We start from the raw sequence: 23,493 nt of genomic DNA, 5'->3' as shown, positions 1-23,493 counted from the left end.
ACTCCCAGTAGTGCGGGTTCCGCCCCGCCCCCGGGGCCCGCCGGCGCTCGCCGTCCCTCCCTGCCCCGCCCCGCCCCATCCGCTTTCCTTAGGCTTGCTGTCCAGCTCCGCCCGCGCCGGGGAGCGCTGGCTGTGCCGGCGCGGAGGTGAGTGCAGCTGTTCGCCCAGTCCGGAGGTTCAAGTGTCAAGGTCCCCTGACCGGGTCCCCAGCAGGGACGTCCTATACCTGACCGGGCAAAAACGCCTGGCCGCAGCGAGTGGAACCGTGGACTGTCCGGGCCCTCCCCGCACTCCGCGGCCCCTGGGATCGGACAATTCCAATAATACCCGGTCTGTGAAACCCCTGCTACTCTGCTCGCTGCTGCCTAACTGTAACGATCTTAGTGTTTAACTTGGGTAAAACGGTATGTGTTTTGCCTAAGACTTCTGCTAGCATTTCTTGGCTAATAAAATAATCTTCTACAAATGCTTTTAATATACAGTTTGTCATTCCCTAATCTCCAGTGTTAGGATATCGGAATGGGTATTCTATCGTGTTAGGTCAGCCTCAGGGACTCCTTTCCTCCATAAAATGTGTGGGATTTTCTTAAGGTGGGAGTTTTTTTTTTTTCTTTTTTTCTTTTTTTTTTTTTCTTTTTAATAATAAGATAGCTTGGTGCTCATGTGGAGGTGCAGCTGTATATAGTTAATACTAAAAATACAATTTGCTTTAACTATAGGCAAGAGGTAGTGAAGTAAAATGGGTAAGAATTATCCTCTTATAGGCTGTTGCCAGTGAATGCATATTGGAAAACCATGAGCATTGTTGACAGCTTTCAGATTTCATTTGTATAGATTTAATCTGCCTATCTTCGTAGCAAAATGAAATGCATTTTATCAGGTTGTAATGATGGTTTTGAGGTAACCAATTCCAGCCAGAACATTCAGAAGGAAAACCATCTGGTTATACTGAATTCTCTTATTGAATTTTCTGTCAGTGAGTGTGGATATAGTTTTAATTTATGGTTTTGGGTAAAGTTTACTTTATGAAGTAAAGACTGGATTTATGTAAGTTTTGTCTACAATATAAATGATAGGAAGAAGCACTGGCTAAACTGAAGTGCATGAAAGGATGCCTTGTAGGATGGTGCAGAGGCTTCACAGTTAGGCTACCTGCATTGAATTTCTGGCAAATTACTTTCTGAGAAATTCAGTGTCCTCATCTAGAAAATGGGCTAAACAATGTCTCCTGCAATGTGTGGTCATGAGGATTGAAGATGCTTATGGCATGTAGCAAGCTTATAGAATCTATAAGTGGTCTTGAGATGGATAGATGAAAAGTCACCCTTCCAACATTATTCCATGTATTCTAATTTTATCTATCATTAACTGTTTGAAGGCTTGCTTTTAGATACTGTGCTAGATGTGCTGGCATGAAGAAAGCAGCAAAATCTCTGCCTTCAGGATTTTACAGGCTCTTGATAGATTAAGAGTAAACAAGTGCACCAGTAAATATATAGATTACATTATTGTACAGAGTTCTATGAAGAAAAACAGCTGGTTGCTTGAAAAGAATACCAGGGGAATACTTTAACTTGGAATAGGGAATTGGTTTTTATGGTGAAACCTGCAGGTTGATGGGGAAGTGCTTTCCAGACTTACAGGATAGCAGAACAGCAAGAGTTCTCAGGAATTTGGTAGTTCCAAAGACTAGAAAAGCCCAGGAATTAGAGAAGCCAGGGAGAGTGCTGCAGATGAGGCTAGAGAAGTGTGTTGGGCCCAATGGTGGAGAGCCCTGAAGACCTAGTAAGAGTTTGATTTTCTAAGTAAGAAACTTCTGAAGGGTTTATTTAGTAAGATGTGTGCCTGAGAGAGAATGAGATGCAGTTGGGTTTACATCTTCAAAGTCTCACTGCTATACTTAATGTGTTGGAAATGATTAAGTGGACTCAGGAAAACCAGTAATAAGAGTTGACTCAGTCAGGAGATGACAGCGGCTGTGGTTTGGGCAGATTGAAGATATAGATGGATTTGAGATATATTCTGGAAATGGAAACCACTAGCTTTGTGATAGCTCAGAGATGTGGGTGAATAAGAGAATGGATTCATTTATGATGCCAGCTTTCTGGTCTGAGCTGCTGCATGGTTAGAAGTATGCTTTTCTCTTCATTTACTGAGATGGAAAAGACTTTGGAGATTCAGACTGGTGGTGAAAACCTAAAACTGTGAATGTATTAAGTTTGAGATGCTTGTGAGATATCTTAAATGTTTTCAGTTTACTTCAGTCAATAACTACCTGGAAAGCTTCATTTTCCACAGTCATTGATATTGTTATCTGGTTCCCCTAGTTTTATTGAGAATTAAGATGTCTAAAGATTGAAGGTCTTGCACAAAGTCACATAATATCTCATAAAGTAGGTGAGTGAGTGTGTGAAATAAATATGAGAAAATATTGGAATATTTTATTGCATTGGAAATTTTATTGAGAATTTCATATTCTTTGCTCTTTTATATTAAATGGCAAGTGCTGTCCTATTAGCTAGGAATTAGAGTTTGGGAATAATATAAAATAATGTAAAAGTTAAAAAAATTCTGTTTATTAGAAGCTTTAGTAGTAATTCTTGGTGAAAAGTAAAAGTTTTTTTTTTTTTTTTGTAGGGAGTTTGAGAAGGTGTCAGGGAAAATAGTAGACTCTGAGCAAAGCTCAGCTTCTGTATAATAATTTTAGCATCTCCTTAGTATCTTGTAGAACCTTATGAGTCAGTTTTAAGAACCAAGGCTTTGAAATTCACTGAACCCAATTTCAAACCCTTGTTCTTAATTCTTTGTGAGCTGTTCTCTTGAACAAATTATGGAAGTTCTCAATTTGTTTCATCTTGTATTCAATGATGGTAAAGTTTATTTCAGCCTAGTGGGCATGATGTCAAATGTTACTTCTCTTCCTGTCCTTGTCAATTTTGTAACTAGAAGAAAATTTAAAATAATTTGTGTTGGGGCCTTTAAACCAACACATTAATTGCTAAATTCATTTTATGTATTAGTCAACTGAGGCCCAGAAAGATTATAATAGAATAATACAGTGTTATTGTACCCTTTTGCAGTGTTGCTTCTTTCATTGAAATGACTTAAAATAATAAAACTGGGGACTGGAGTTGTTGCTCAGTGGCAGAATGCTTGCCTAATATGCTTGAGGCCCTGAATTCTATCCCCAGCACTGCAAGCAAACAATAAATAAAATTTAAAAAACTTTGTAACCCTGAACCTGTTTCTTTGCTACTTCAGATAATCTGCAAAGCTAAAAAGAAAGAACAGAATAAAGAGATAAAAGAAAGAAAAAGGATACAGGACAACATTTAGATACTAGGAAGTAAGGAAAACAAAACAATTAGTGATCTATTTAAAAATAACATATCTACTAATATTTTTGGTATACTTAAATTCAAAATGGGGTAGTTCAAGATGAAAGTGAGGTTTGCAGCATTTGATTTTTAATCTTTTCTTTTGGTTGCATGTTACAAACCAGTTCTCTGTTCTTTTAGAAAAGGATTCCTACCTCAAATCCAAAAAATAATATTTCCATTAGGACCATTTCTGGTAAGTAGTAAGTGTTGCTTAATCCGAGTATTTTATTGTTTTTCATTTTAATCTCCTAAATTTCAGTTGTTATAAAAAAATAGGGTAGAATATATAATTCGTCTCGTGTCTGTACATATGTAGCTTTGTAAGTGAACAGGTTTGTATATGGTGATGCTTAAAAGAAGTCTTTTTTTTTTTTTTTTTTTTTTTTGATGGTGCTGGGAATAGAACCCTAGCCCTCACACACATGCTAGACAAGCACTCTGCCACTTAACTACACCTCCTGTCCTAGTAATAAGTTTTATAATGATTAAACTTTTTTGTTCTCTTTATAGAAATTGACCAATTTTGACAAGATGTAGTGCTGCATTGTGCCTGATGGGATATGATAAATCATGGCATCCGAACTTTGTAAGACGATCTCTGTGGCAAGGCTTGAAAAGCACAAGAATTTGTTCTTAAATTATAGGAATCTGCACCATTTTCCATTGGAGTTACTGAAAGATGAAGGACTGCAGTACTTGGAGAGACTCTATATGAAAAGGAACTCCCTTACCACCTTGGTATAGTATCATATTGCATTAAAGATATCATATACAAATATGGTCCTGACCAAGACACATTCTGTATATCCTAAGACAGTCAGATCAGAATGAATACCCCTCTTGCAGGTAATACACAGTCGAGGGGTTCTCATTAGCTGTGAATTTATTATCCAAATCATTGCAATTATGAGGTTGTAGAGGGAATTGTGTAGGAAAGCAAAATATTCACTAACATAACATTTTGAAAATCAGTGTCTACTCCAAAACCACACTTCAGTTAGCATGTGTATCCTGACTTTTGCTTTCTTTGTATGTTAACCTTTCTATAATTTTTAGATATTAAGTGCATAGTAGACAAGTTTAAAAGGAAATAAGAGAAAGACTAATGAGAATAATTGAGTTATAGGCATTAAAAAGAGAATAATCTGAAGATCAAAATAGTAAGTGAATCATTTAGGAAGTTTAATGAAGCTTTGAGTGCTAAAAAAAACAAACCTTCTTTATAATTGCCATATGAAAATCAAAATGATTTTGAACTGACCCATTATACATTTTGTTGGAAAAAATTTTGCCATATAAGCAACGTTTGATTCACACTTAATAGTCTAAGAATATGCACATAATTATTATTATAACCTAAATTTTATTACATGTTAGATAAACTAAAAAATTTTTTTCAAGAGATTATCCTAATCAGGTTTTTATTCCCACTGCATTATAAATTTGATCTCCATTTTAAATGAATTTACTTCATATGGCCTTTTCTGGCTATCACTTAACCTCACTTGAGTCTTTTTATTTGAATTCTTATTCATTTTAGATGATTTATGACATATTGTTTTGTTTGTGAATTGACCCTTTAAAAATTCCTTTCTACATATTGGACTTTTGTAAAAATCTGAAAAGCGTTTGGTATCGTTTTCACATAAATGGCATGTGTTCCTAGAAAAGTTTTATTTAATCTGTGCAAAATACCTACAGTAGGTAGAAAGCATTATAAAGTTTATCTTTGTATCTGGAAGTAAATGGATACATATCTTTTATTTTTAGCATTTGGCATATTGGTACATATGTTGAATTCCTAGTTAGATTTTTAAAATTAGATGTTTCAGTGTTTAAACTTGGAAAGTCTATATACAGTTACATGAATCCTTTTTGCAAAATCATCACTGCATAATATGAAACCACATTTACCTAGAATTTTTTAGCCCTTTGAGGAAGAAGTAGTGTAAGAAATATTTTTTCAAGGATGATAGCCTAGATTTTCCCATGTTACTTATGTACAAAAAATAGTTCATGAGTGAATTACGTCTTTCCTGTCAGTTATAGTCTAATGGAGTAGACTTTCCTCAAAGAAATTAACCTTTGCTTATAAAAGTTAAAGTAAACTTTTGTTCTTGTGATGTTTTCTCATCTGCAATTTTCTATTTAGGAAAACACTAAGTATCTAGTGTACAATTCAGATAGGTCTGTGTAATGCCTCATAGCATACATTTTCAAATTCCTGTTCTTTTTTAATCATCAGAGTTTAAATTATTGCATGCTTATAATGCAAGGTGTATTTACTTTAATTCCTTCTTCTTAGTAATTTAAATATGTGATTCACGTGTATCAAAGAACTTTGTAAAGTATAAAGTGCTGTACAAATATCAGGGGATGGTGGGAATCATAACAGGGATCCCAAACCATCCAATGGATGGTCCTATATTGGATATAAGACAGCTTACTATGCAGTCTTTGAGAGCAGGTGAAATAATACTTGACCCAGAGTGTGCAAAGCTAGTGAATTAGGGTTTTTAGGATATTTGCTGGTCTTAAGAGAAAATAGTTCCTATGGGAGACAGTGTTTGTAGAATTTGACTTATAACTGTTCTGTGTCCAAAGGAAGGGGACATTATTGGACATATATAGTACCTCAAACATTATGGATTAATTGGCCTCCTATAGTTTATTTTTAATAAACCTGGGAACCTGCCATTCATTTCCATTTTCATGTTGTTTTATTGTTTCATGTTCAAGTTGTTACATTTTGTTAAATACTTCCTCATCAACATTCTTCTTCCATTCTGTCCTCCTCCACTTCTGAAGTGAGCCACTTGGTGGGAAGAGAAGTAGTCAGCAATGTACAACCTCTACCTTTCTTCCTCTGCCCTTCAAGTTGCTTCGTCTAGCACAGTGGCTCATATTTGTAGGGTGATCATATATGTCAGATGTTCAGAACTTGGGGAGTGCCCATATTTAGAACTAAGGCACAGCAAAAAACCTTTTTTTATACTTAAAGTAATGAACTTTTTCATTTTTAAATCACAAAAATGATACCTTCCCTTATGTCAAACCACATAGAGGAATAGACAGTGTGACTTACAAACAAGAGAAATTTATTCAAAGATCTGGAGGCTGAAAGTCCAGGAGCAAGATTCCATAGATGGTGCCTTCTTGCTGGGACTCTCTTGGGCCTGTTTTATAAGGGCGCTGGGCTCATTAATGAGGGCTACGCTCTTATGACCTAATCATTTCCCAAAGGCCCTTCCTAATATCATCACCTTGGGGATGAGGATTTCAGCATAAACTTTGGACTGGGCATGGACATTCAGGCCATGGCACCTTCCACCCTACTTGCTTGTGTTTATTTAACTATATATTCAATATTTGTCTACATTTTCCCCTTTTGTTAATAAAATAGAATCTTACTACATGCATTTCTCTGCAAATTTCTATTTTCATTATTCCACTAACCCCTAGACTAGTAGACATACATTTACCTTTATATGTATGTGCATGCCTATATTTAGGATAGTCTTGAAGAATTGCTGGGTCAAAAGATAGACACATTTCACATTTTAAAATACTTGAAAGCTTTTTTTAACCATGCCATATTATCACTTATATGTATGGTTAAGAAATCTTCAGACTATTTTTTTTAACACAATATGAGTTGGTTTATGTAGGAATTCATTTACATAATTCATAGGTGAATAAGTAGTAATATAGGAAGCATAATTTTGGTTTCTAATATTTACCTTATTTTAAATGTAATTCAAGAATTACTAAGTCCGTGATCTTTGAGATAGTTATAAGTATTTTCATAGGAGTAACATAGGATTTGTGTTTGTCATACAAGTATTCACATATTTATGAAAGTATAAATGAATATGAAGTAGAATTGCATAGAGACTACAAGAGTTCTAGACTGAGAGCCTTCAAGGGTAGGGACGACGTCTCAAGGTATGTATCGGAGAGTGCGATTTCAGATTACTGTCTTGAAGCGTCTACATGGCTGTTTAGCTAGAGAAAGGTAATAGACTTGTTGGGCTTTGTTGAGCAAGCATTTGGTGACTTGGCTTATGGTAGAATCAAACCATCTGCTTATATAGGAGGCGTTCTGCTGTAGTCATCTGTTTGAGGTGTGAAGAAAGTGGATTTTTACATTTCATACAGGTTTAAGTTTTTGCTGGGTGGATATAATACAAGTGCAGAGAAACTAAAGAGTTTTAGGATTTTGGCAACAGGTGTTTAAATACCAGGAGGTGAAATCTGAGCTCTTTCTCACTCTTTCTCTCTTCCCTCCCCTTCTTTCCCCTCCCCTCTCTTCTCTCCTCCCCTCTCTTCTCTCCTCCCCTCTCTTCTCTCCTCCCCTCTCTTCTCTCCTCCCCTCTCCCCCTTCTTTCTTTCTTTCCAGTGATTAAATCCAGGCATACTTAACCACTGAGCCACAACCCCAGCCTTTTTTAAAATTTTATTTTATCTTATACTTTGAGACAGGGTCTTGCTAAGTTGCTTAGGGCCTCACTAGGTTGCTGAGGCTGACTTTGAACTTGCAATCCTGCCTCACAGCTCACTGGGATTACAGGTGTGTGCCACCATGCCCAGCTTACTGGGTCTTTTTGACTCCGATGTTCATACAGGGAAGGAATTAACAGTAGAAACATTTGAGGGCTGCAGTTCCAGGAAGTGTGTGTTTCATTGTTTGGTAGCAGAATTCAGAACTGAGAGGTAACAGACCCAGGTTCTATGTGTTTCATCTCTTTGGACCTCATTTCCCTGATTGTAAAATAAAAGGCCTCAAGAGATTTAGAGGAAAATAAAAAAAATCTCAACCTGGAAGCAGAATCATTTACTGAATCTGTCAGCTTCTCCTAATGAGAACAGTTGGTCTTACTGGGGAAGTGAGTGACTTACCCAAATACAATTGCTAGTTTCATTTGTACATATGAATGGACAAAAAAGGTATCTTAGTTTTAATGAAAGAGGGAATTTCAGACTTATGGCTAAATAACAAGAGCAGATGGATTCTCTAAGCAATTAATCTATGCAACAAGAGAATGTAACTTAAAAGTTATATTCTGCTGAGATCAAAGGGAAAAAGAATTTTATCAATTATGTTCTGAATTGGGCTGAGGGTTGAGGCACAGATTTTTTCTTTCCTGTTGACCCAGTAGAAAACATTTCTTTATTCTCCATATCTAATAGGGATAGGCACATGATAAAAGACTATAGATAGTAAAAACACATGAAGAGATGTTCAGCTTCCATTAGAAAAAGTGATAAATCACTGATCATTTTTAGCTATCAGTTTCTCAAAAACTGAAAACATCAATACCTAGTGTTAAAGATTATATTAATACCCAATCTTGGAGACAGAAGATAGTCCCACACTGTTGGAGTGGGAATTGACCTGATATTTGTTTTGATTGATGGAACCTTGTTAGTACAATACTACGTGAGTATATGTTTGAATCAGCGTTTTCACTTGCAAGAATTTACCCATACCCCCCCAAAAAAATCAGACCCAGCTGTGAACAAGGATGTTCATCACAGTGCTGTATATGAAGAATTGTTTTAACCTAAATGTTCACCAGAATTGGATTGGTTAAAATATGGTAGCAGCTAATATTGCTTGAGTCTTGAGTGCCATCATTTGAATGCCAGGTCCTGTTTTAAGCAAGTAATTATTTAATCCCTATCTTATAGGTGAATAGGGCATTAAAAAAGGGTTCCATTAAACTTACTAGTGATTATAGCTATGAACAAGTAGAGGGTGTGAAGATAGGCATGGGGGTTGAAAGAAACGGCCTTATTTATATTTTATAGTTAAAGGGAAAGGCTCTATTATGTTTGATTTATATTCTTTTTAAGAAATACTTTTTATAATTAATAATGAAGTTGTTAGGAATATAGTACCACAGAAATTTTATGCAGCTCTCATATTTTGTTAATTAAAGGGTCTATGTGGTCTAATGGTGATGGCTACTTTTATGGTATCTTGACATAAATGATATCCTTGAAGCTGTTGGCTATGTTGAGGGTGAGAGAGGTTGATGGTTAGGGAAGTCACACAACTTGCATTCTATTTCCCCATTAAATCTGGTAATACAGGTTCACTATCTCTTATCCAAAATGCTTGGAACTGGAAGCATTTTCAGATTTTTGATTTTTAGGATTTTAGAATATTTTCATATACATATTAATATATTTTGGAGGATGGCACCAAAGTCTAGACAAAAAATTCATTTATGTTTCATATACATCTTATTATACATGTAGCCCAATGGTAATTTTATGCAGTATTTTCAGTGTGCCTGCATTTTGCCTGCAACTTGTCACACGAGGTAAGATGTGGAATTTTCCATTTTTGGTGTCATGTTGGTGCTCCAAGACTTTTGGATTTTGGAGCATTTAGAATTTTAGATATTCAAATTAGGGGTCTAGATCAAATGGCATTGAAACAGCTTGGTGAGAAAACAGTAAGTTATGCTAGAGCACATAATCACCATGATTACTCTGTTCTCAAGCTAGCTGTGTATAAAAGTATCTTATTTCTTACACTGAATATGTGGAAATAACTAACTATGTCAAACAGTGAATTCCAGTGGTCTCTGTGTTTCAGTGTTTATGTGTAACTGGTGGTATAGTTCTGGGAAGCAGTCATTACAAGTGTGTTTTGTCTTGATAATACACATGTGCCTGAGAATAAAAAGGTTTATTACCAAATCTTTTCCTTTTGAATTTTCAGATTTATAAGTTTTTCTTTCATCGCTAACCATCTGACAGTTGTTCCTTGTGAATAGTTAAAAGGCTGTGGCTAAGCCTCTTCCTTGTCATAATTGAAAAACATTTTTTTTTTCAGGAAAGTGTACTTCTTACCTATAATTTTAATTCTGTATATTGAATCATAAATTTTAAAACTAGAAGAAGCTTTATCAATATTTGAATATTTTGAGGAAACTAACTTACAAGAGGTTAATGGGTGGGTCATCTAGTTAAAACAGAAGTAAAATCTCCTCATTTGTAATCCCATGAGTCTGGTTTTCATTTTATTTCTGCAGGTGATTGTTGATGACCTATTCCTAGCCTAGCACCAGGCAGTTAAAATTTAACCATGTTTCTCCACTGTGGAGCAATGAGGTATAGCATAGTAAGGGAATTTTCCTAGCCTAACCTCTGTGAAGTTTACCTCTAGAATTTGTGAGTGAAAGTCTAAGTTAATGGAAATATTTTATACCATGTATCATTCTGACTTTCTTAGATAAAATATAGGGAAACTGGCTTAACCTACTCTGTGATTTGTAGTTTCTTATCTGGAGTTAGGAGGGAGGACTTATAAGTAGGTGACAAGGTAGTCCCTTATACCAGACCATTTGCTTATGCCCCTGAAAGGTACTAATTGCAAGCAAGACAAAACTCATGACTGTGAGTATGCCCACAACTTTAAATTCATTTTCAAGCATTTGCTATACTCTAACATGTTACCTAAAAACAAAAAGTGAGACCCATTTTCTAAATATTAGACTTATTAAATCAGTCAACAAATACTATCTTTATATAAGTAAGGAGCTCAAAATATCCGATGTTGAGCTTAGAAACATTCCTCCCCCCCAAAAAAAAAATTGTGTCATAAGCTTATAAAATTATTCAGGCTATATATAATTTTAGATGGTTGATCTCGCTTTGTGGGAATAAGTGTTTACTATTCTTTTTGTGTATTTTTCTGTTGCCTTGAAAGTTCCAATTATAAAATCACATTAAATATTTTTTAAAAATTTAAAAAATAGCTAGATAAGGGCAAGTGATTCTCTAACAGTCAACCCTAGTTTATGATATATATGTATATATGACTTTCATTAATACTAAGCTGGTATTTTAATACTTAGCAATTTTAAATGCCTTTTTTTGCGAAATCTTTTCTTGGTGACCAAATTTTTATCAAATTAATACACCTTTATTTTTGTAAATGTACTGAACATGCAATGCTTTAAAATTTGAGTGTAGATTTTGTAAATTTTTGCCAAGTTAAAAATATTAGACTTGAAGTTTGTTTTTCATTTTTTGACAATAAAGTATTTGCAGCTTTAAAGATACTTAAAAGTTTTTAATTACATTTATTTGGTTATCCTTTTTGTTTGTTTGATATAGGTGTAGAGGGTGAACCCAGGGCCTTTCATGTGCTAGACAAGTATGATCAGGTGCACTAGTATATGCCCATAATCCCAACAACACAGGAAGATTGCAAATTTGAGGCCAGCCTCAGCAACTTAACAAGACCCTGCCTCAAAATGTAGCTTAGTGGCTCAGTGTTCCCAGGTTCAAACCCCAGTAGCACACACCCACACACACAAAAGTGCTAGGCAAGGGCTGTACCACTGAGATCCATCGCTAGGCTAATTCACATTTCTCAGGATGACAGTTTCATTTTGTATAAATGCTAAACAATGTCTCAAAGTCTTCTTTTATTTCTAAGAAAAAAATGATGCACAAAATTTATCATTCATACAGTTTAATAGTTATCTTTTTTTATTTTTCATTTTAAAAATCTGAGTTAAAGTGAAAAATTGGTAATGAGTATAAGGGTAAAAATTCAGCACTCTTTAATATGATACTGACCACACATGAGTAGTTATTAAGTTAGTGGGAGGTAATAATAAAAATTCAATTTCTTGAGGCTGGGGCTGTAGCTCAGTCGCAGAGCACTTTCCTAGCATGTAGAGGCACTGGGTTCGATCCTTAGCACCACATAAAAATAAACAAATGAAAAGCATTCTGTCCATCTATAACTATGTTTCACAGTCACATCACTGCATTTTAAGTGCTTGATAACCACTTGTGGCTAGTTGCTACCATATTGGAAAGCACAAATAGAGAATATTTCCATCATGGCAGAGAGAAATAAAGGAAAGGAAAATGAGTAATTAATGGGAAATGAGCCAAGAGATAAAGGCATAAATGGCAAAGGACTTAGGGGAGCAAATGATAGCTAGGACACTGCAGGACTTTTAAGCTACTGCAGAAGAAAAGTTGTGCCAATTCTCTCTGCTTGTGTTAGCCTGCTAGGGTTTCTGCCTCTTTTGTTGATAAAGACTGCTCTGTTACATACATAGAAATGAAGAGAATTACTGAAGGAGAAATGGGCAAATGTTGCTGGCAGGAAAAGAAGTATACCACTGTTGTTTTCGTGTAGATACAGGGTATTTAACTTGTGTGGTGTACTGGCTCAGAAGCAATGACGTTTAACTGTTGACCTAACTAGAAAGCTCATTAAGAGTGTCGTGACGTGAATGAAGTGTTTTTTTCCTTTACCAAAACTTTTGCCTTGCTTTTAATTAAAAATAATTTTACTGAGGTGAAATTGGTATAACAAAATTTATCATTTTAAGTGAACCATTCAGTAGCATTTAGTACATTCACAGATTGTGCTACTACCTCTATCTGCTTCCAGGCATTTCCATCACTTCAAAGTAAGACATTTACTCATTAGTTTCTCTGCTTTCCCCTTCTTTCCCTAACGCCCACTTCCAGGTCTAATAACCACCAATTTGTTCTATCTCCATAGGGATTTACCTTTTCCAGATATTCCATATACATGGGATCGTACAGCATGTGACCTTTTGTATCTGGTTTCTTTCACTTTGAAAATGTTTTCAGAGGGCTGGGGATATAGCTCAGTAGGTAGAGTGCTTGCCTTGCAAGCATAAGGCCCTGGGTTCAATCCCCAGCACTGCAAAAAAAAAAAAAAAAAAAAAAAAATAGGTAAATGAAAATGCTTTCAAGATTCAGCCAAGTCATACCATATATCAGTATACTTAATTCATTTTTATGGCTCTAAGATTCCATTGTATGGATATGCCATTCATTCATTCGTGAACATTTGAACTGCTTCCATCTTTTGGTTATTGTAAATTATGCCACTGTGAACATGAGTATACATGTTTGAGGACCTGTTTTCAATACTTTTGGGTGTATATGTAGGAGCAGAGTTGTAGAGTCATGTAATTCTACAAGAGTGAACTTCTTGAGGAACTGCAAACCTGTATCCTAGGGCTCCGGGTTCAGCAAAACCTGCTCCATCCTAACCCGTAACAGCACATTTTAAAGAAGTCACAAATAAGATGCAATTTGGTTCTTACAGCATTCAAAAAAGTAGAATCATGTAGAATGAATCTGAATGCCTAACATACACCATATACAGAAATTAACTCAAAATGGAACAAGAACCTAAATTTAAGAGCTAAAATCATAACTCATAGAAGAAAACATAGGAATAAATCCTATTATTTACATAATAGGAGTCATTTTACATTACCACTAGCAATGTATAAGGGTTCTGATTTCTCCACATCCTTGTTGACACTTGATATTTTCCATTTTTTTTTGTTATAGCTATCCTAGTAGGTATAAAGTGGTACCTCATTGTTGTTTTGATATGCATTTCCCTAATGCTGATGATAGTGTCTTTTTGTATGCTTGTTGGCCATTTGTATGTTGTGTTGTCAACTTTCCATTTCTATAACAAGTACCTGAGATAATCAACTTACACAGAGAAATGGTTTATTTTGCCCATAGTTTTAAAGATTCTAGTTTATAATTGAGCAAACCCATTGCTTTTAGACCAAAAGCAGTGGTGGGAGTACATGGTGGAGCAATACTGCTCCCCTCATGAGTGGAAAGCCAAAAAGGGCAAGGAGGTGACCAGGATTCCATAATCCCCTTCAAGGGCATATCCCCAATGCCCTAAAGACCCCCCACTAGACCCCACCTCTTAAAAGTTATATCACCTCTGATGGCACCAAGCTATTAATACATGGACCTTTGGAAAATTTAAGATTCAGGCTATAGCATATCTTCTATGGAGAAATGTCTGTTTATATCCCTGGCCCATTTTTTTTTTATTGAGTTGTTTTTTATGTTATTAAGTTATAAGTGTTCTTTATATTCTGGATGCTGAACCCTTACCAGACATATGATTTTAAAATATTTTCTCCTTTTCTATAGGTTATTTTTTTTTCTCTTTCTCTCTTTAAACAGTGCTGGGGATTGAATCCAGGACCTCACACATGGTGGCAAGTGTGCTTTACCACTGTGTTATACCCCCAGCCCTGCTATTGGTTGTTTTCTAACTTTCTTGTAATGTCCTTTAGCATACAAAAGTTTTTAATTTTTGATGAAGTCCAATTTACCTGTTTTCCTTTTGTTGCTCATGCTTTTGGTGTAATATCTATAAATTCATTGCCAAATCCAAGGTCAAAGGGATTTATTCCTATGTTTTCTTCTATGAGTTATGATTTTAGCTCTTAAATTTAGGTTCTTGGTCCATTTTGAGTTAATTTCTGTATATGGTGTGAGGCATTCAGATTCATTCTACATGATTCTACTTTTTTGAATGCTGTAAGAACCAAATTGCATCTTATTTGTGACTTCTTTAAAATGTGCTGTTACGGGTTAGGATGGAGAAGGTTTTGCTGAACCCGGAGCCCTACTGGCTTATTATGGCACAATTATTTCTGTCTCAGTTTGCTATCTCTGCTTCACTGCTGTCTCTAGTTTGTGGTATCCTGTAGGGATGAAGTCTGACAAAGCTTTTTACCATCTGAAATCACAATGGTAAGGTCTTTTGCACTCAAACTTTTTAAATTTTTCACTTGAACTTAATTTCACTGACCAAAGGAAGTCACTTAACTGTGGCCAATTTGAAGAGAGAAGTATAGTCCTACCAGGTTTCCTGAAGAGAGGAACAGGAAGTACACAGTGCCTACCTGAGAACATCATGAAATATGTTGTTGTTTGCATAGTGTTTCAAGTATTTGTTCCAAGATACAAAATTTCAAAAGCATTCCTATTTAAGGGGTTTGAAAATATCTAGTCAAGTATTGATTCAAAATTTGAGGTAAATTTTAACTGTGCTTACTAGTTTACTTTTGTATTATTTGTAGAGTGTTTCATTAAATGACAATGTTAGTGGGATTTAGTGAAGAGAATCTTTGGCTCAATTTAGAAAAACAATTTTCAAATACTTTCATAGGACATCTTTAGGCTCCAGGAATTTGAGTGCAGGTTGTTGAAACTTTTCTGTGTCAAAATTGTGAAAAAAAGGAAAAAATAGTAAGAACAGATTTGAGAATACTTTAAAACTATTGCTTTTATCAGGATTTTAGATTTAAAAACATGTACAAACTGAATAGCTTTAAACCTTGTAGATTCGGATGTACTAGCTTGTGTGCCAACCATAAACTAACATTAGGTTTCAGTCACCTGCACAAGCAACAAACATGTGACATTAACTTACAGTGGTCTAATCTCTCACTCACTGTACCTAAGCTATAGAAGTATAAAAATTTAAATGTATGTAGAGTTTCCCATGTATTATTGAGCTATATTACTTTAAAAGAAAAAGGTATTAGAAGGCAGAAAATGAGGGCTGGTATTGTGACTCAGTGGCAGAGGCAGAGAACTTGCCTAGACACATGTGAGGCATTGGGTTTGATCCTCAGTCCTACCTAAAAGTAAACAAATATATAAATAAAATAAAGTTATGTTTTAAAAAAGCAGATGATATTATAGGCCACCAGTAGGTGTCAACCACAGCCTGAGCCATGGGCTGCTTATTTGCCATGCTTTTTGAGCATTTATTCATAAGTGATTTACTGATTTATTTATTGTATTTTTAAGAGGCAGTTTTCTCAATGTCACTAAGCTTATTTTTAAATTAAAAGACAATGTGCTTGTTATTGAAGACCTAGTGAAGCTCTGTTGGCATTGTTATATCAGAAGCATTATTTTAGTCCTTAATTGTGTATATACCTATAACCCTAAAGAACTAATGAGTTTATCATGGAAGTATCAGAATGCTATCTGACAAAACCAAGTAGGCGGCCAGAAAGAATGATTGGGAGTGGTATGAGTTAGCCAGACACAAAATTGATACTGTAGCAGATGAAACTAGGTGAGGGTCTAACAGCATTTCATTTGTGCCCGAGTGTTTTCTTTTTATAGGAGTAGCTTATATTTAGCTCCTACCCCACCCCAGCAGTTCTCTAGTTTTCCTAGGATACTTTGTATGTATGCCCATAAATGAAAGTGTATATTCTCCTTATTAGAAGAAATGCAAACACTAAAAGAAACATTCCAGGGATTTTGGAGAGATTCATAACATCTGAGGAAGGATGTTGTGAAGGACCTTATTGCATATATTAATATCAAAACATGGGAAGAGAAAGAATCACAGGTTACATCATTTTAAAACTAAATACAAGTGGTTCTGTCAAGAGTGGGTTCTCCATAAATACTTCATTCACTTCATAAGAACATTCATATCCAGTGAGATTTGCTTAACAGAAAAGGGCAACGATGTATGTAAGTAGCTTTAAGTAGCTTGGGATCCTATTGCTAAATATTTAAATACATCTGTATGCCACTATGAAACTAATAGTGTTATTGCTTTGTCTAAAATAAACCAGTGCATTTCCATGATGTTTAGGATTAAGAAAGATATTCCTTAGTATAAAATACCAGCTCTTAATGATCTGTTCCTTGCCATTCTCTGCAAAATCATTATACATCTTCATATCCAATGACTAAAATGCAGCAAACTAAGGAGATTTGTTCTGTTGAGTGTTTAGATCTCAAATTGTGTACAGCATGATTAATTAATCAGTTAACAGTTTATACTGTGCATACACATTCAAAATGTGCTTAATTTTTTAAATTTTTCTGCTTATTATTAAAAATTGAAACGATACAAGTAGATGGAGAATAGCAATCCTAGTCCTTTTCCTGATGGTAATCACTGTTACTGTATGAAAAATTACTTTGTATTTACAAATATAAAGCTTTCTAGTCCCCAGTACAAGTAGGGACCAGGTTTTCTGTTAACGTAATTGATTTGTAGCAGGATTTTTGGAAATCTTTGATTTCTTTAGTACGACTATTATGGAGTTAAAACAGAATAGATTATATCTGTAATTTCCTACATGAACCTTCTCTTAAGACCACTTTTCCCTGTGTTACCTCCTGTGCTTGGAAGGCTAAATAGAACTACACTCTCTTCACTTTTTATTAACCTCTTCTAATCTTTATTTATCTTCCAGAACTCAAGTCAGATCTATTTTCTTCTAAAAAGACATATCTGATTTGTTGTCATTGATAGCTACAGTATGTTTGAATGTAGAATGAAAAAAAACCTTTTTGTCTTGACTTTGTATGCTCCTTCAATCTTCACAATTTGTATCTTAGGTCTCTGTGTGCATACAAACTTGAACTGTGTGTGTCCTGTGCATGCGTGCTCAGTGTGTCTTTGTGGAGGCTAGCTTTCAGCTTTCCCCCTTATCCAGGGCCTCCAGCAGAGAGGAGCCTACTCTCAGCCTTGGGGGGCATTGTTCTAGGATTCTTGCCAGGGAAAAGCACTCCTAATGGCCAGTTTCCTCTCCCTGGGACCCCAAACCTCGCCTCCTCTCTGATCTCAGGACCTTTGATCAGGTCCTACACCCTCTTGGACCTTGTGAGCTTCTTTCTGAGCCTTGTTAGGTCTTAGAACCTGGGGACCCTGGGAATTTTCTTTCTTTTTCTATAGGGTCATGATTTGGGAGTTTAAGGGGTACAGTACTGTCCCAGGCTACCATAACAAAGTAATACCAACTGGAGACCAAACTTGTTTTTTTTTTTTTTTTTTGGTTTTTGGTTTTTTTTTTTTTTTTTTTTTTTGGGTGAGTGCGGTGGGGGAGGTCTGAGAGAGAATCTGTTCCCTGCCTTTCTCCTAGCCGCAGGGGCAGCCAGTGATCTTTGGCAGTCCCTGGTTTAAGCTGCATCACTCCAGTTTCTGCTTATCATCACATGGTGTTCTTCCTTCTGTCTGTGTCTCTTAAGCATGTTTTTTGTTTCTTCCATGACCATGGGATGTAAGGTTTCTGGTTTCTCTAAGGGACATTGATTTTAAGTGTTCAAGTTTATAAATTGTATTACGGCCTATGTAAGCATGAAACCCAGACCTGCTGGTTTATTATTTTCAAATTTTCTCAAAGTTTACACCTCTTAACAAGTTGGTACTTTGTGTTTAAATTAATTAGAAATGTTTATGCATTTTTCAAAAATAAAATTTAATTCTGAGTTTTTAATTTTCAGCCAGAAAACCTTGCTCAGAAGCTTCCAAACCTTGTGGAACTGTGAGTCTGTTTACTCAAATTTTTAAAAAACACAAATGGAAATAATTTTGTCATTTGAGTTAAGAGGATATATCATTTTAATGTATTAATTTGTTTTTTAATATCATTACCATGATGCTCCTTTAGGTAAACCTGTGGTTCTTCTAAGCCAAATGGTATTTTGACTATTTGGTAAAATTTGGTAAAAGTTTTGTTTTAAATATCTAACCTCAGGAAGTGAAGATGATGAATGATATAGTTTTCTTTTTCTGGATACAGTATATTGGAACAGAATCCTCTGGATAGTTCATGTAATTGGAAAAATCTATTATTACTACTATTATATGTGCTAATAGATATAAGCAGTTGGATGGTATGAAATGTTTAAAAGAGACATTGAAGGTCTCTTTCCCATACCTCATTAGTTTTAGTTCTTTTGATGATTAACTCCATAATGAAAAATAGCATGTTTACACCTTTGTTTTTTAATGCATCAAGTTTAAGCATCTGCTAACATATTAAGGAAGATAAATTTTAATCTTATATTTCTCTTTCTTTCTAGTTATTTTCTTACTTCATTGCAGGAGGATTTGCATTTCCTTTTCTTGTTCTCTTATTTATTTGGTATGATTTTTGGTAGTGTTAAGCCAGTATCTACCTGTGTTATCAATTGCTGCTTAACAAATTATCTCCATTGTAAGCTCAAGGGTGAGGGCCGATGGCCAAACAAAAGCAGAAACGGCCGAAACAAACTTTATTGGAATTTGGCTCCCGTCGAAATTCCCAGCCCTCTAGGGTACAGGTCAGTGTGGAGAGCCGGAGAATATCGCACGTAGCCCCGCTGTCCAGTGTCTTTATAGGCTGGAATAGGCAGAGGAAGGCTTGAGGGTTTAGTGTCCCGCTGGGGTTGGCTGGGGACTCTGTTGATTGATGAGTGGTTGCAAGATGCCGCTAAGGTTTATTTGCTGGTGTCTGATTGGTTGTTCTTTGGCGCGCGCTCCTGGCTGCTTCAGTGGTTCTCCCTCCCGTGCAGTCGGTTAAATTCCGACCTAACATCCTTAAATAGTACCTTCGAAGAATAAACATTTATTATCTTGTATTTTCTGAGGTTCTGGAATCTGGGCTTAACTTTGCTGGATGACTTTGCTTCAAGGTCTCCCACAAGGCTCTAGTTAAGGTTGTTGGCCAGGGCTGTATTCTCATCTGGAGAAGGATCCTTTTCTGTGTTCACTCTGGAGGTTGTTGGCAGAATTCAATTCCTTGGAAACCATTGGACTGAAGGACCTTGCTGACTGTCGACTGGTCAGAGGAAGATCTCAGTTCCTTAACTAATTGTCCTTTCCATAGCTCACAGCCTTGCAACTGGTTTCCATTAGAGAGCAAGCAAGCAAAAGAGCAAGAGAGGGAATGGAATACAGAATCAGTGATCTCTTCTAACTAATTTTGGATGTGACATCCCATCACTCTTGCTTTATTGTCCAGGAGAAGTGAGTCACTGGGTCAGCCCCACACTTGAGCAGAGGCTATTGCGGAGAATGTGAATGTCTGCTAGTAGAGATCAACTGAGACTGTCTTAGGGCTGCCTGCCAACCATTAATTCCTAGTGAAGAATTTTATTTATAATGACTGTGGAATTTGTATAATATGTCATCTTTTTCTGACTGCTTTCAAGATTTTCTTTTTTGCCCCTTGGTTTCCAGCAGTGCCTTGATATGATTTTAACCATTTTGCATGGTAACTATATCCTGCCTTAGACTAAATGCTCTTAAAAAATAGAGGAGTAGGGAGAAAGAAAGAACTTAAACTCTCCTGGTACTATTTCAGCTTTTAAATTTTCACTTTCCTCCAGAATTGGCTTGTTTTTGTGTACTATACTGTGCCTTAGGATTGGTGTGTGTGTGTGTGTCTCCTTGGTGTTTTAGTTATTACCTGCCAGAGTATCAGTCCAGTGGGAGATTATACTGCTGTACTGGAATTGAAATTCACATTCTTTTATTTTAACCTGTTTCTTTATAATTAAAGTGGAATTTTGAAATCAACTTTAGTTGGTTCTTTGAATTTTGAGCTGTTTGATAAACCCAGGCTTTTTTACAGCATGTTTAAACCATTTATATTTAATGTGATTATTGATATGATTAAGTTTTAAGTGTACTTGTTCCAGCTGTCTTTTGTTATTTTTTCCCTTCTTTCTTTCCTTTTTAATTATGCTAGTTTTTACAATTCCATTTTAATACCATTATTGGCCCATTAAATCTACCTCATTTTATTGTTGTAAAGTTTATGATAAACTTCTATTTCATAACATAATCTGTGTTCATGTGATATCATTACCACTTTACATGCACATGTAATATAAGAATGTTTACATTAGTACTTCCAGTTCATCCTTCCCATCCTTTGTGCTGTTGTCAGGTGTTTTGTGTGTATTTGTGTGTGTGTGTGTGTGTGTGTGTGTGTGTGTGTGTGTGTGTATTAATCGGGTTCCAGTTAGGAGACAGAAACCACACCCCTAATTTAAATAAGTAAAAGCAATATACAGGTTTTTTAAAGAAGTTGAGGAAGACTCTGTGGAGACTAGATTTAATACAAATAAGCAGTTACTGCCTCTGGGCTGAAGGGAAGTAGACAGTGAAGTAACTAAAGATTGTTAGGAGAGCACCAACCTCCAGGCTGAGAGTTAAGAGCTCTTCAGAAGGCATGGCTGCCTCAAGAACATATAGCCTGCTGATAGTGAAGAGACTCAGCAGATGGCATAAGCCAGAGCTGGTCTTTTACAATGGCTTACTGTTGCAGGAAGATGTTGGCAGCCCGGAACTGGTCTGTAGTAGCAGGCTGGCAGAAGAGTGTGGCAGAGCTATTGTAGAAGGAGCCAAAGAGTGGTAGGACACTTACCTGAAAGTAGAAGAAGCTGATTTATAGCTGGAAGGGAAACAGTAGCCTGAGACTGTACCAAAACTGCCACAAAAATGGCTTCAGGGTGGCGAGAGAATAGTTTGAAAATGTGACTTGAGTTTGTCTAAGAGGGCTGCTGAGGGGAGTGCCACTGGGATCTGCCTTCTATCGAAAATTAAAAATGGGAGGAGAGCTAGAACCCAGAATGGGTGGTGACGTCTTGCTTGGCTTGTGGAGTCACTTCAGCCCCCTCTTTTGAGAAAGCATTAATCTTAATTGCCTTTTTTGAGAAATCGTAAAGTCTAATTGGCAAAGGAAAAGTGTTGTTAAATTCAGCTCCAGGATCAAAAAAGACAGCAAAGAAGTTAGATCTGAACTTGAGAGATAGGAGACTGATAACTGATAATTGGCAGAACACATTATTATAATTTTTAAACAGTTTAACGAAATTAAATTGAAAAAGTCATATATTTACTCCTATATTCTCTTGGATTTGGCTTGCTTGAAAAAAGTCTTGTCCCCCTTTTTAAAAAAAAAATAAATGTTTTACTAAGATAATGGTAAGGTCACATGTAGTTGTAAGAAATAATACAGAAACATTCTGTACTCCTCCACTTTTCCCCATTTTATTGACTTATTGCCTTACTATAGTACAAGATCTCCACCAGGAAATTGACATTGATACAATCCACTACTTTATTCTGTTTCATCAGTTTTTCTTGTATTCATTTGTGAGTGTATAATTACGTGCAGTTTTCTCAATATTTATGTTAACCGTTTTTATCAGTCTATATTTGTGTAATCGTTTTCATAGTCAAGGTAGAGAAAACTTCTGCAGTATAAGAATCACCTGAGCTATGCCTTTCTTTTTTGTGGGTACTGTGGATTGAACCCAGGGTAACTCAACCACTGAGCCACATCCCCAGCCCTTTTTTGTGTTTTATTAGAGACAGGCTCCCACTGAGTTGCTTAGTGCCTCACTGTTGTTGAGGCTGGCTTTAAACTCAGGATTCGCCTGCCTCAGCCCCTGGGATTACTAGCATGTGCCACTGTGCCTGGCAGGCTATCCTTTTGTAATTAAACATCCCTCCCCAACAAACGCCCTGGCAGCCATTTAATCCATTCTCTATCTCCCTATGATTTTCATTTTAAGAATGTTATGTAAATGGAATTATACAGTATGTAACCTTGTGGGATTAACTTTTTTTTTTTTTCCCATTCAGCATAATTCCCTTGGGATTCATCCAAATTGATACATGTCAATAGTTTATTCCTTTTTATTGCTGAGTTATGTTTCATGATATGATTATGATATGTTCACCCATTGAAAGACATATTTTTTCCAGTTTGGGGCAATTGTGAATGAAGCTGCTATGAACAGTTGTGTATATGCTGTTTTAGAAATAAGTTTTTATTTCTTTGGGAAAAATGGATAGGATTGCAATTGCTGAGTCATGTAGTAATTGCACGTTTCATTTCTTTTTATTGAGATACAATTCACATATCATAAAGTTTACCCTTTTAAAGATATGAGGTCAGTGATTTATATTCATGGTTGTACAACCATTACTATTGTCTAATTCCAGCACATTTTTATCACCCTAAAAGAAACCGACTAACAGTCGTCCCATGTGTGTATTCTTTTGATGCTATTTGAAATTCAATTTTCTTTTTAATTGCAATTTAGAATTATTCATTGCCTGTATATAAATATGTACAACAGAATTTTGTATAGTAATCTTATTTTCTGCAACTTTGTTGAACTCATTTATTAACTGTGCATGAGTGTGTGTCTTTTAGGATTTTTGTTTACAAGATCATTTTTCTTTTTGTCAATAAAGATACCTTCTTCCTTTTCAATTTGTATATACCTTTTTATTTTCTTGATTAATTGCTTTGGCTAGAACATAGAATGTTGAAAAGAAATGAGGAGAGCAGGTATTTTTTTTAATATATATTTTTTTATTGTAAACAAATGGGATACATGTTTCTCTATACATAAAGGCATACCATTTGTGTAATCATAAATTTACATAAGATAATGTTTGATTCATTCTGTTATTTTTTTTCCTTCCCCTCCCCCACCCCTCCCA

The 23,493-nt window shown here is 35.7% G+C and overlaps 1 protein-coding gene across 13 annotated transcripts in view; it reads left to right on the top strand.

The window, feature by feature from the left end:
* LRRC28 (leucine rich repeat containing 28) overlaps positions 1-23,493 on the top strand; it is a 134,686-nt gene continuing 111,193 nt past the window's right edge. For 2 of the 13 annotated variants that reach the window (XM_079126511.1, XM_079126508.1), the window contains exons 1-3: positions 1-146; positions 3,891-4,118; positions 18,489-18,529. In XM_079126511.1, the coding sequence (XP_078982637.1) occupies positions 3,951-4,118; positions 18,489-18,529 (209 nt within the window). In that variant the 5' untranslated portion in view covers positions 1-146; positions 3,891-3,950. The other 11 variants (XM_079126516.1, XM_079126512.1, XM_079126519.1 and 8 more) reach the window with 11 other exon arrangements.

The sequence above is a fragment of the Sciurus vulgaris genome (assembly GCF_902686455.1).
Source record: "Sciurus vulgaris genome assembly, chromosome: 2".
In the NCBI taxonomy this organism is placed as follows: Eukaryota; Metazoa; Chordata; class Mammalia; order Rodentia; family Sciuridae; genus Sciurus; species Sciurus vulgaris.
This window is presented reverse-complemented; position numbering and strand designations above follow the sequence as displayed.